The 14,690-nt window shown below is 47.9% G+C and overlaps 1 protein-coding gene across 2 annotated transcripts in view; it reads right to left on the bottom strand.

The window, feature by feature from the left end:
- Positions 1–14,690, bottom strand: part of ARHGAP10 (Rho GTPase activating protein 10) — a 998,059-nt gene that overhangs the window by 446,989 nt on the left and 536,380 nt on the right. For both annotated transcript variants that reach the window (XM_078676901.1, XM_078676902.1), the window contains exon 12: positions 14,361–14,403. In XM_078676901.1, coding sequence (XP_078533027.1) covers positions 14,361–14,403 — 43 coding nt within the window. The remainder of the gene's footprint in view (positions 1–14,360; positions 14,404–14,690) is intronic.

Here is a 14,690-nt window from a genome sequence, read left to right as displayed (position 1 = left end):
CTTCATGCCAGCCATTTTGCATTTGGGCTTATTTATTTGTAGCCCAAATGGAGCCCAAGCATAAATGCTTTGGGCTCTGGCTCCCAGCCACCATTTTAGGTTTGGTGACCTGGTGGCTGGGAGCTTTAGCTGGATTAGTTTTTGTGGTAGTTTCGATTCGATTAGCTTTATTCGATTTCAGTAAAAAAGAAATCATAAAAGCAACAACAGTACAGAAAAATACACCGAAACATTAATACATTTCATTTCATAAAAGAATTAAATACATTTAAAAATAAAATTAATCAATAAGATGAATCGGCTAATCAGTATACGAAGTGCAGCATGAACAAATTAACAAATAAAAAAAAAACAGGGGAAAGTTGGCCACACAATACGAGACCCCTGTGTTGCCGTCTAGAAATTAATCTGTGTTATCTGACATTATGACGGCACATATAATGTTCTGGGGTAAAAGTCACTTAGAGACCAAACTGATATGGGACCATCCCCTATTTGTGGCTGCCAGGATTGCAGGTATGGTACGACATATTTATTTCTAAACTTTACGAGTACCAAGTCACCCACAGTGTTTTTTAAGAGAGGTCCTAGCCAGCCCACCCTCCGGACACTTAATATTGTCCCGTCTAAATTGGAGGGCAGAGGTCTATTTTTGGTGAGCCAGTACACTACCTTATTCCTTAGGTCCTGCTGTCTCTCGAGTTTTCCCTTTGGGAGTTCAGGTACACCTGACAGGACACACACAATAGGAGCTGCCTCAGGAGGCAATTGTAAATGGTTAGTTTTGTGAGGGGGAGTATCATGACTAGACGCTATTCTCTTATAAGATGACTTGTCTTTATTCTTCCCAGCTCTAAAACAAGAAAATTGTGGTGGCCTAGCGTTTTTAGCGACTTTTGGAGTATTTACAGCTTTGTGTGGGGCAAGTGGTTGTATACTGGAGAACTTGGTTTGTGTGGTGGAAATTGGCATTTCTCTAGGGGCTGTGTGATGTAACTATTGAGTTGACTTTTATAGCTTCCTCGACTCCCCTAAGCCTGTCCTCTAGGCTAGTTATTTTTACTATCAACGGAGTTATGATCGACTTAATCATGGTTTCAAGCTCCAACAACAGGGAGGCCTGTGTAGGCCTATTCGAAGTCGTGGTGCTCGGAGTTTTGCATGAGGGTGGAATACGATGTAACTTTTGTAATTTGGCCTGACTGCCCATGTGTATTGCCTCACCTCTCTTCCTTTTTGCAGAGAGCACCAGGTTGGGGATTACCGGTAGGACATTTGCTGTTGATTGTATTATGTGGGGCGTCACCTGAGGCGTGTAAATTAATTGGCTAGACCCCTTATTAGGCGTAGAAAATGAGGAAATTGGAACTATTTCTGGAACCAAAGGGACGTAAGAGGATTTGCACAATAGATTTAGTTCATCCAATAAAGATACTGCCGGGGCTATATTGGCAGTCTGAGGCGGAGAACCCAGAGCGAAAGGGCTGTCTAGAACTGAGAATCTAGATCGCTAGCAATGGGCAGTATAACACGCTTAAAGTACGTATCCCGTGTTCCCCTGTTCAGATCACCCTGGGAGGAGATATTGATAAGGTCCGCTTTGCAAGACATAGCGATGGAGCTATCACCAATAAGACAGTTTTGTACTATATCGAGAACCTTGAAAGGGGCTTCTTAGAGGGAGCACAGATAGTCAACCGGTAACAGTACCTTTAATCAGTGTTCCTGGGATGATGGCATGAGAACTAAGGGGGGTGGCCCGACCCGGCCTCCTCAGGCCTCTGATGGCCGCAGATGGCCCCGCCCTTGTCCCGGGCTTCTCCCTGGTGCCTCCCGCGCGTGACTCGCGGGGCGAGAGGGTGCGTCTGCTTTTCAAGCGCCTCCGTGCGCTTGCCTCGCGTCACGGGCGCCCCTTAGGCTGCTGGGGGTTGTAGTGTGCAGCAGTGCTGCCGTTTCCCTCACGGCTCCGCCCGATGGCGTGACTCGCTCTCCCTGGACAATGCTGCCGTTTCCCTCACGGCTCCGCCCGATGGCGTGACTCGCTCTCCCTGGACAATGCTGCCGTTTCCCTCACGGCTCCGCCCGATGGCGTGACTCGCTCTCCCCCGGGGCTCACGGGCGCGTCTGCTTTTCAAGCGCCTCCGTGCGCTTGCCTCGCGTCACGGGCGCCCCTTAGGCTGCTGGGGGTTGTAGTGTGTAGCAGTGCTGCCGTTTCCCTCACGGCTCCGCCCGATGGCGTGACTCGCTCTCCCTGGACAATGCTGCCGTTTCCCTCACGGCTCCGCCCGATGGCGTGACTCGCTCTCCCTGGACAATGCTGCCGTTTCCCTCACGGCTCCGCCCGATGGTGTGACTCGCTCTCCCCCGGGGCTCACGGGCGCGTCTGCTTTTCAAGCGCCTCCGTGCGCTTGCCTCGCGTCACGGGCGCCCCTTAGGCTGCTGGGGGTTGTAGTGTGCAGCAGTGCTGCCGTTTCCCTCACGGCTCCGCCCGATGGCGTGACTCGCTCTCCCTGGACAATGCTGCCGTTTCCCTCACGGCTCCGCCCGATGGCGTGACTCGCTCTCCCCCGGGGCTCACGGGCGCGTCTGCTTTTAAAGCGCCTCCGTGCGCTTGCCTCGCGTCACGGGCGCCCCTTAGGCTGCTGGGGGTTGTAGTGTGCAGCAGTGCTGCCGTTTCCCTCACGGCTCCGCCCGGTGGCGTGACTCGCTCTCCCTGGACAATGCTGCCGTTTCCCTCACGGCTCCGCCCGATGGCGTGACTCGCTCTCCCTGGACAATGCTGCCGTTTCCCTCACGGCTCCGCCCGATGGTGTGACTCGCTCTCCCCCGGGGCTCACGGGCGCGTCTGCTTTTCAAGCGCCTCCGTGCGCTTGCCTCGCGTCACGGGCGCCCCTTAGGCTGCTGGGGGTTGTAGTGTGCAGCAGTGCTGCCGTTTCCCTCACGGCTCCGCCCGATGGCGTGACTCGCTCTCCCTGGACAATGCTGCCGTTTCCCTCACGGCTCCGCCCGATGGCGTGACTCGCTCTAGTAGTGGTAGTTATTAGGTGTAGTTTATAAGCGATTTCTTGATGGCAGCAGAAAACTATTGCGTGCTAGAAGCCCTCCGGCTCCTAAGCGAGGCGAGCCGGATTGATTTGGTGTTTGGGGATGTGTCTGGGCCGGTGCACACGGCGTGGCAGCCCTCAGCGGGCGTAGCAGCAGCGGTGGCTGCTTGTACATCGCCCAAACGTCCCCGGATATCTCCGGTGAGTGAGCGGGGCCGCCCGCGTTGCAAGAAGGCGGCCCGGTGGTTCATTTTTAACCCGGGGAGGTGGGAGTGTCAAGGGAGGCAAGCGGTTTGGGCGTGGGGGCAGGAAGGGCTCTGCGGGGAAGAGTGTTGAGTCCCCAGCATTGGCGGAGCTGTTTTCACCTCATGTTTTTGTAGAGAGAGCATTATCTGCCCCCGCGCTGAGAGATAAGCACGGGGGAGGGCGGGACGGCAAGAGGCATTCTGCCTCCCTGTCTGCCGCTCCAGCTTTGGATGCGGCGGTAGAGGGCGGGTGGGTGGGGGGGCCGGGTCTTATTTCCTGGACGGAGCGCCGCAAATGAGTAGCCGGGCAGCGGAGGGGGAGCGGCAGGTTAATCTCGCTACCCCGCCGGCATTGTTGGAGCGGGAAGGCGGTGCTGGTAGTGTGGGAGGTGGGGCGGATATCGGCACCTCTTTATAGGCTTCTTCATCTGTGGGGGACCTTTACACGGAGCGCAGTGGCAGGGAGTATCGAGCTATGGCTGGGTTGGATGCCTTGGGAGGTAGAGATACATTTAGCCCCCTGCTTTTTTCACCCCCATATTCTTCTAGGGGCAAGGTGGTCTAGGTGGTTGGCAGCTCAGTGGGGGATGGGGAATGGGCACAGGTAGGAGGGTGAGGAGGCTTAAACAGTTTTGACACCAGACAGGATTCAGGGGTTGTGAAAGCGGGCCCCCTGCGTGGTATGGAGAGGCCAGGGACACCCAGGGTGGACGGTGGGACTGTGGTTTGGGGCTCTGGAGACAGGGGAAGTAGGCTGGAGTTTGAGGGTGATTTTCCGGCAGATCTGGATCCGGCTGGAAAAGGCATGGCATGAGAAGGCTTAGATATCTTTTCTTCTTCGACGGAAGGGATTTTCATGGCCCCGTACAGCGAGGGGCAAGCGGGGACCATTGGGGGAGGAGGTGGCCAGCGGTGGGGCTGCGGGGGTTTCCTGAGTATAGGGGGGGAGGGAGTGCGTGCCAGGTTCTGGGTCCTTCTGCGGCCGTGGTGCAGGCAATGTTGGAGTGGAGTGGGGATGAGGAGGGGGATCCCTCCCCCCGGCCCCCCCGATAAGTACGGGCAGATCAGGGCACGTAGGGCAGGACAGGGGTAGGCGAGCTGGGTATATTTCTTTGGGCAAGCAGGAAGGAGGGTAGCTAGCAGAAGTGAGGGACCCAGCACATCAGTCTAAACTTTTTCTTCACAGGGCTGGGAGCGTTCCAGGACTGCGGGCTGGGTAGGGCAGGGTGTGGCGGGGTGTGGCCCAACTACACCGAGGAGAAGGGAGGGTGGAGCCTGGCGCGGCACATTTCGTACCGTCGGGGGATCCCGGCGCAGCCAGCACAATAAAGCGGCCTTTTACACACAGAAGCTGGTTGTGGTCTGCTCCCCCCCCACCCCTCCTTCCCAACTGGCCGGCTGTTTGGTTTTCTACACAGCAGGATGTTACGGCAATGTTCTTGCCTCAAGCGCCTACATTATATGATAATGTTCTCTAGATTAACATTACTTAGCCCTTATGACCTCGCAATTGACAGCGTAATTGTTATGCTGGTTTTCTAAACTCATGGCCATGCTTATCGTCAGAGCACTACGACATTGCCAGTTCGAGTGTTTGTTAGAATAGTCTACCTCACTTGAGTCTCATGCGCGTTGCTGTGATACTGCAAGCCACATTTGAGGGCACATGACATGCCGGTTTCTGGCTGCACTTTGTGGCAAAATACTATGACATTGACCTTTCAGGTGATTTTAGAACATTCTTCCTCATTGTACTGTTTAGGGGAGTCCCCTGGAAAACAATCATACGCTTGGCTTAATACTAAAGTTACAGTTTATTTAGACGTTTATTCAGCCATGCATTCACGTTTCCATAAGGGTTGCATATAAAGTACGTTGGCTGTCTCTTCCTTTTCTTTTCTTTTTTTGGAGCAAGTCGAATTTTGAGAATAATTATAACTCCAATCGAGTGATAATCAGTTCTTTCATAATAACTTTTTTATACTCCGCACAGCTGACAGTAGACAGACATGGGCATTCTCTCTCTAACTGCAGTAAAAGGAGCATAGCTGAGGGCTGCTTTCCTTCATTTGATGTTTTCTATCATGTATATGAGTTGACTTGGTCTACGTTTTCATCATGCTTGTTGTTGTTATCATCTGAACCTAGACATGACCTTAATGTCACAGCCTTTATCAGACAGGTTGGAAACAAGTTTGGACATTAAGCACCTATGCTAAGAACAGCTGGGGCGCTATGCCTGACTTCTGCATGCGAGTGCTTCTTATCTAAGACATCCTTTCACTGTGTCAAATTAATCCTTAGGAATTGTGCAACACCCTCTTTGATAGGATACTTTGTGGGTGATAGTTAGGAATTTCTTTCCTTTCAATACGTTTATGTAAGATTCCTTCTTGCATATTGTGTGGCTTTTAAATTTGACAAATTAGCTGAGTTGAGATTTGTTTTAAGCTATTAACAATCCGTAAATTGCTCAGTATGTTGTTTAAGTCCCCTTACAGGTACCACCAGTGAATCCACCATTACCTATCCTTGGGTCACTAGTTCTGAATCAAATTCAATATACCAGCTCTTTGCCTTGATGTATAATTTTTGCACTTTTTTGTAGATATCACTTTCACAGCAGTAGCTTACTTAAGATCCTGAAGAAAGCCGCAACACACTCTAGGTCACTGGCTGAAACATGTCGATCTGAGTTCAGTGCGAGTGGACCTAATGGTTTTTGTCGCACCTTTTTGTGTTTAACCCTAGCACAAGGTAGCCAGATTAATAGATATGTGCAAACCCTGTAGTTCGTGTCAATCCACCACCAGCACTGCACCCCGCACAACATCCTGCTAGCTCACATTGGGTTATAGTAACAACCCCTCTGTTACAAAAAAATCCCTCACCTCCTTCCTTGTAGTGAGGGGGTTGTACCCCGCACCATGACTAGGCTTTGTGGTGAGAGGAGGATTCCCAATGATGAAGCCTGCCACCTTTGGTGGGTGAGAGACGCCTTCTTCCTAGTCAGCCATTTCCATCTTCTTCTTTTTCTTGTTAGACCCGAAGGCTCGTGTGTGATCTGTTATTATATTCAGGGAGTTCGCCCCGCTGGTCTTAGAAATCTCCTCAGGCCCCCCTTCTAAGTGTACATATTGCTCACAGATGGCCAGTACTAGAAGTGCAAATCTGGAAGGACTTCTCTTTTCCACTGTAACTGTAAATATTTAAGTGACCATAGAGGTATCTTGTCATACCATATGAGTCTAGATATCAAAACATCTAATATTTAGAAATAATTCCTTGGTGCACCGAGACCGCCCTCATCGCAGCCACAGACGACATCCGAGCCCTGCTCGACAACGGGGAAACAGCGGCACTCATCCTCCTGGACCGCTCCGCGGCGTTCGACACGGTCTGCCACCGCACCCTAGTGCAGCGCCTCAGCAACATCGGAATCCAGGAGAAGGCACTGGAGTGGATCATCTCCTTCCGCGCCGAAAGAATCCAGAGAGTCCGCCTCCCCCCGTTCAGATCAGAGGCCACCGAAGTCATCTGCGGCGTACCACAAGGATCATCGCTCAGCCCCACGCTGTTCAACATCTACATGAGCCCCCTCGCGGCCATCGCACGCCAACACAACCTCAACATCATCTCCTACGCAGACGACACCCAGCTGATCCTCTCCCTCACCAACGACCCAGCAACTGCCAGAACCAACCTACACAAAGGGATGAAAGACGTAGCCGAGTGGATGATGAACAGCCGCCTGAAACTGAACTCCGATAAGACGGAAGTCCTCATCCTGGGATCATCACCCTCTGCCTGGGAAGACTCCTGGTGGCCCCCTGCCCTGGGCAGCGCACCCAAACCAACGGACCACGCACGCAACCTGGGCTTCATCCTGGACTCCTCCCTCTCGATGACCAGACAAGTCAACGCCGTCTCCTCGTCATGCTTCAACATCCTACGCATGCTACGGAAGATATTCCGTTGGAATCCCCACCGAAACCAGGAAGACGGTCACCCAGGCGCTCGTCACCAGCCGACTGGACTACGGGAACTCCCTCTACGCCGGAACCACAGCCAACCTTCAGAAAAGACTCCAGCGCATTCAGAACGCCTCAGCACGACTCATCCTGGACATCCCCCGACACAGCCACATCTCCGGACACCTGAGAGACCTGCACTGGCTCCCCGTCAGCAAGAGAATCACGTTCCGACTCCTCACCCACGCACACAAATCTCTCCACAACCAAGGCCCCAGATACCTCAACGAGTGCCTGACCTTCTACACTCCAACCCGCCAGTTACGATCGACCAGCCACGCCCTCGCCGCCGTTCCCCGCATCCGAAGAGCCACAACGGGAGGAAGATCCTTCTCCTACCTGGCGGCCAAGACGTGAAACTCCCTCCCCATCCACCTCCGCCTGACCCAAGACCACCTCTCCTTCAGGAAGCAACTCAAGACCTGGCTGTTCGAGCAGTAGCGGACCCCCCCACGCCCCCAAGCGCCTTGAGACCCTCCGGGTGAGTAGCGCGCTATACAAATGCCTTGATTGATTGATTGATATATATAGAAGCAAGGTTTGAAACAAACATACCAATTTGGCAAAATTGTCCTCTAAGCAACATAATTTCATCCCTGGCAAGATATTGGTAAGTGGTTCCATTTTACTTTGGTCTTACCTTCCTGTATAATTTCTCATAATTGGCTTTAAAAAATGCCAACTCATATTTGTCAGTGCTACCCCAGATATGTCGCTTGTTAAACTATGTGGGAGTCTGTTGATGGAAGACCACCAGCTAATAAAATCCCTGTTTTTTCCTGATTCAATATATAGCTGGATAAGACAAAAAGCAGATGTAAGATTTTCTAGTTTTTGATGAGATGTTTTTAAGTCTGAACTGTATACAGCTATACCAGCTGCATAAACTAGCTGATTGATTTTTAAGACTTTTTGTTCTGTTGTTGAGATATTCAGGCAGCTCAACATAGATGATGATAGGGTAGGCTAGAGGTGGTCTAACAAGGACTTTCTTCAGCTCTGCCCAGTGGTTTGTTTGGAGGACTGGAGAGACTTTTTCAGTATGAAAATCATTATATGGACATTCTTGGTCAGCGCTTTGACAAGAAAGAGTATGAGGCCCACATACAAGAAAGTTTTTAACAAAGTGTTGTTAGTCAATCAGGTTCTTGGATGTGAAGGATGTGGCAATTAATTGTGTGGTAATCGAATTTTCCTGTCACATGTATCTACCACTCAGGGCACAACAAAATGGGATCAACAGCATGTCAGATGTGACCACTTTGAATGGTAGTAACCACTGGGTTCTTGGGTGTGATGGATGTGACAATTAATTGTGCGGTAATAAAATGTTCCTGTCACATGAGTCTACCACAGTTGTCTACCACAGTTACCCACTCAGGGCACAACATAATGGGATCAACAGCAGGTCAGATGTGACCACTTTGAATGGTAGTAAGCACTAGCAGACAATTCACAATAAGTGAACATCACTAATGAGGTGCACTTGGGGAATAACAGTGCTTTTAAACTAGAGAAGGAATGATGTTTGCCAGCAAATGTATACTTCTGACTATAAGCAACCCGTGGATGATTTTAATTTAGGTATATATATGCATGATTTAAATAGTAATACATATTCCACTATGCCTCCTAATAAGCTAAATGGTAAAAACTGATATAAACACTAAGAATGGATTGTATTACTAGCAGTGATCGGGAGTGCTTGCGGTTGAGTTGTGCCTGCATTATCTAGATGTTACTGGTGACAGAATGAAGGCTAAGTGCACACAACTTCTCGGAGTGCTGCTCGTAATTTGGAGAAAATATATATATTTATTTTAGACTTACTGTTCCGCCAAAGCAGGCGCTCACTACGTAGTTGGTGCGGCGACTCCTGAGGACGGTCTCGCACATATATAGTTATTTTTCAAAGGAACGTCGCACACTCAAAAGCTGATTATCAGTTTTTATTTAGCTTGCAACAAAACAGGACCGCATGGCCCTCACACAAGGACGATTTCGGCCTCCGGGGACCCCATGCCCTGGGGCCCAGCCTTTTTCAATAATTATTTTTAATACGGTGGAGGCTGCGAGGGACCCCCACCCCAGGCCGATTTTGGCCCAGGGACCCCATCCCCCAGGGCTTGGCCCTTTTGAAAATGGGGGCCCCAGCCACGGGCAGATTTTGGGCCCGGGGCCTGGGCTTTTCAAAACATGAAACTTACAATAGGGAAGAGGAGCCATACAGCCCTCCCTCCCCGGGCCAATTTCGACCCCAGGGATCCCATCCCCCAAGGCCTGGTTATTTACAAAAGGTGAAAGGGGGTGCACAGGCCACATTCCCAGGCCGATTTCGGCCTCAGGGACCCCATCCCCCAGGGCCTGGCCATTTGTCCTGGGAGCCCCCAACGCACCCAGTCTGCATTGGGACCACAGGGGGAGGATCAAGGCTCCCACGGTCCCTGCCAGTTTCCCGCTTCCTACTAGATCCGGCATTGCTTTCCGACACAGGGAGCTGCTAAACATGCAGCTCCCTGTGTCTGAAAACAATTCCTTTGTTTCCCTACTCGCTTGACAGCGGGCAGGGAAACCGACAAATGCTCCATTTCCAGCAAGTGAGAGATTTCACTGCTCTCACTTACTGGAAGAGGAGTGTTTGCTGTGAATTGGAGGGAGCGGTTAAAGCTCCCGCCAAGCCACAGCTAACAGCTAACAGCTATGCCCCGGGGGTGGGCAACTCGGGACATAGCAGGAGCCGGCCCTAGGTCTCCAGGGCCATCTATGGCTTCAGGAGGAGGGACAGGCAGCCCATCTCCTTTCACTCAGTAGGGCCTGCCACTGGTAGGTGGCAGTCCCCGGGGTCAAGAACAGGCCCCCTCATATTTGGAACCAGGGAGATGGTGGTCACCGGGGAGGTCCGTGAGGCCCATCTATTACAAATTAAATAGCCCAGGAAGGTGGTGGTCACTGGGGCATGGGGGTGTCCACACGTCCCCACCCCCTTCATTTTCTACATTTATGGCCCACCTGGGGGCTTAATAACAGAAGCGCAGGAGCCTGCGCTTCTTTTTTTTTCCTTTCAGCAAGAGCCATGGCTCCCGCTGAATGTTTTTAAAAAGAAAATAAATTTGCCCTGGAGGAGTCCCTCTTAAATCCAAGTGCCAAGATGGCTGCCAACACTTCCTGGTTTGAGGTGTTGGCAGCCAATCACAACTTAACATGAAATTGGGAGGGTTTGCATCCCTATATATATATATATATATAAATTTGGATTTTGGTTAATATCTCAAACTACTTAGCTGATTTACACCAAATCACAAAACAGCACTTACCTAGACCAATATGTACCTTTCTGCCAAATTAGGAGTAATTCAGTTCAGCACGTCGGGTTGTAGACGTATCTAAAGTTTCTATGGGAATTAACATGGGGAAAATGCATTTTGGGACCCCACTTTTTCTCAGCCCCCGCTTGATGGTTCACCCCGAAACTTTGAAAACAGCAGCTGAAGTGAGCGTCATACTATTTTTGAAAATTTTGCAAGGATTCGTCAAACTATGCCATAGTTATTGGCGAATGAAAAACGCTTTTCCTAACTAACACTACCTATTGGATGGATATATATATATATATATATATCCACACACAAGTTTGGCGTGCTTGAGCCGCTTTAGCGGCGGGCTCTCGACGGGGTTCGCCAATCCCCTCCAATTACACACAGTCGAAGCCCAATTGTCACGGTGCAGCATCAGTGTTTATTCAGCCGAAAAAACAACACGCCCTACGCGTTTCGAGATCAGCCGATCTCTTGGTCAGGGGTCATATATATGTGTATGTATGTATATATATTATATATTTCCAACCAACACGCTTTATATAAATGTATAGTATCTACTGGCTGTACTTCGAAATCGGGCAGGATGCATGTCATACCTGACCCCACTCCACTGAATCCTGAGGTTGGCGGCTGAAGCGGTTATGGGGACCCGAGGAGGAGACGCTTTTCATTCTACTCTGCAGGATACCGGCATCACAAACATCCAGCCCTGCAGTCCGCTAATCCACTTTGGGACAAGTACTGACCAAACGCCCGGCACCACTTACCTGGGAAAGAAATGCATCCTGGGATTAGCAGTCCGCCACAACATCACGGACTGGGTTAGGTGAGCTAACACTGGATGGGCGGAGCGGATGCTCACTATTGGTGACCAGCAGGAGGCACTTTGATGTTTGTGTGAAGCACCCTGAACTTTATGGCGCTGACGAGAGCCGGAAAGGCCGAAATGCATCCGCCATTAACAAAACAAAATACAGATGCTTCCAAGTCTCCCCTACGAGGCCTCTGCTCGTTCTTTTGAAGGAGGTTGTGGTGACATATATATATATATATATATATATATATATATATATATATATATATATATATATATATATATATATATATATATATATATATATATATATATATATATATTTCCAACCAACACGCTTTATATAAATGTATAGTATCTACTGGCTGTTGAGGATGTATGACATCACAATGCATGCTTTCACAACGCATGCCATTACGACGCAACTTTTACAACGCATACCATTACAACGCATAGTGCTTTGGGGCGCTGGATAGTGAATAGTTTAATTTACTATTCCAACTCCAGTCCCCGTGGATAGTAGGGAAGGTGTTGGATAGTAAATTAAACCTATTCCCTATCCTAGAGCGCCCCCCAGCGCAATGCGTTGTAATGGTTTGCGTTGTAAAAGTTGCGTCGTAATGGCACTGCGTAGTAAAAGTTGCGTTGTAAAGGTTGTCTCCCGTTGCCAGTAGGTAGTTATAGTTAGGACTTCGTTTTCATAAGAAAAGTGGTTTTTCTTTTGCCAATAACTTTGGCGCAGTTTGACTAATTTCAAAACTAGTTTGTCACTCTGTGCAGCTTTTGTGTTGAAAGTTTCGGGGCGATTTGTCAAGCGGGTCCCAAAATGCATTTTCCCCATGCAATTACCCGTAGGGATTTAAGATACAGGTACAGTCCAACCGCTGAACAGGATTTCACCAGATTTGGCAGGAAGGTAAATATTGGTCCAGATAAGGTTTTTTTTTTTTGATTTGTTATAAATCCATTCAGCAGTTTTTGAGAAATTAAGGAAAAAACACATTTCTTTACATAGTGATTCGGATCGTCCAAGGATGCGACAGCCCCCGTGGTGAAATCTGATTAGCTGGCAACACTTCGACCAGGATGTGTTGGCAGCCATAAGAGTAGGAATACCATGACCCCCTAGGCCTCTAGGGGGTGGGGGTCCTGCAGGGACCTCACCTGAGGGAAAAAACATTTTTGATTTTTCAGCAGCTCCCACAGAAAAAAATAAAATAAAGCATGGGCTCCTGCACTTCTCTACAATTTGGCCCCCGGGTGGGCCAGGTACTGGGGGCATGTGAACTCAGAACATTTAAAAGGGGGGCACATGGGTCCCCCTCCTGAGGGTCACATACCATGTCATGAGTGATGGAATGTGTGAGGTCATAAACAGTGCATTGCGGGCCATAAGTTATAGTTAGCTCAGGTAACTAGAACTGATGAATTTCACTGGTTTTGTACAAGCGAAATCTGAGCCTAACTAGAATGTCCCTGTAACCTTTAGTTTTTTTAAGTGAATTTCTAAGGTTTTCATTTATTCTATTTCCTAATTATAATGTCCCTGTAACCTACATAGATACACACATATATGAGCACCATCCCCTTTTTCATATAGATAATTTTTTTTATAGATTTGTTTTAATAGGAGTAAACCCCAAACCATACATGTATATACTCCTCACAATAAGGAAAGATGCTAAAGAATGCAGCGCTCTTTTAGCTCCTTTATTAGGCTGCTGAAGCTTTTTGACAATAACCAATTTTGACATCATGAAAAACGGCAACATAACTACACTTTAACTGTGGGGTTTTTAGTTTTTTACTTTGTAACTTCTCACATTTACATTTTTTAAAATAATTATTTTGTGTGTATACATTTATCCAAATGTAAGTATGTGTAGGTGTGCATATACATAAATATATTCACTGCAAAAAAAAAACAAATTGTTAAGCCAAGTTATAGTTACCTTTCGTTTTAAGACCTCAAAATATGTCTTAAAAAATCCCAGAAATTCAACTAAAACACAGTTATAGCGAAGTTATGGTGCAGTTGTTCAAAACGGCAAAATTCTTAATCTAAGAGTGAAAATCACTTTATGTACCTAACAAAACGCCAATTGGAATTATACATGGTTTTCGTTACAAATGATTAATGCTTTAATTATTCATAAATTGATTCTTATCTAAAATTGTATTGGAGGGTACATGTGTAAGTTACACAGGTACTGCAGACAAGGTATGACACTCAGTGGGAAAGGAAGAAGTAACAAAAGAGGACTGCAGATTGCAAATGTTAGTAAAAGGACTTCAAAGCAAGAATGGCGGTCTTCAGCAACATACACAGATGCATCTGTTTCCTTAACCAGAGTGCAAGAGCCCCTGTGCCCCTCCTCAAACGAATGGAAAGCTGCACGTGGAAGGGAAGAAGCGTGAATGCATAGATGCACAGGATATGAATATAAACTCTCCTTTTTCTTGAGATAGAGTCAAAATTGCGCAACGGCAGAGATGTACTGTAGATTAGCAAGGGGGAGCAGTATAGAATGCATGACAGCACTGCACACATGCAGACCTCTGACATTATGCATTGCAAATAAATGTTTTTGAACCAAACTAGAATTGTTTTAAACATTACAAGGGGGTTATGAAATCTTAAGAAGCTGGGGCTGTGAAACCTTCAGACAGAAAGTTAATGCTGAACCAAAACAAGCTAAACTTGCAATAATGCACTTTATTTTACATTTCTGTTGCAAAGGCGAGAAGCAATCTGCTTTGGTAGCAAGACATATGCACGTTATTATTTGTCACAAATCACTGCAGTAAAAGTAAGCTTATTAAAATGGTTTGTCATCTGTATTTATAGTGCAGCTATTATGTTACGTATTAATATTAAAAGAATATGCAGGAATTGTTAAAACACTTACCTCCATCTGGTGTTGTTTTTGCTATGTTCAAATCGTGGAATGGCTACAAAAAACAGGAAAAGAAGTTATAAAAAGTACAAGGTTAACAATTGCCAACAGAAAAAATACGGCAACGTCGATGTTTGAAAAGAATATGACTTTTCGCGTTACAAAAGCAAAATATATTCAGAAATCATCACGGAAAGTCTATATTTGACACATGCTAATATTTATCGTGAAACTTCAATACGAACTACTCCTTTAACACAAGAGTTTACTTTTCGATGCCTAGAGGCTTGATGTGATGCATTTAGTAAGTTTTACAGTACTTACGTCATAAGTGTGGTGTAC

Source organism: Lissotriton helveticus, chromosome 2_1 (assembly GCF_964261635.1).
Source record: "Lissotriton helveticus chromosome 2_1, aLisHel1.1, whole genome shotgun sequence".
Classification (NCBI taxonomy): Eukaryota; Metazoa; Chordata; class Amphibia; order Caudata; family Salamandridae; genus Lissotriton; species Lissotriton helveticus.
The sequence above is the reverse complement of the archived record's forward strand: the minus strand, read 5'-3'. Positions and strand labels throughout refer to the sequence as shown.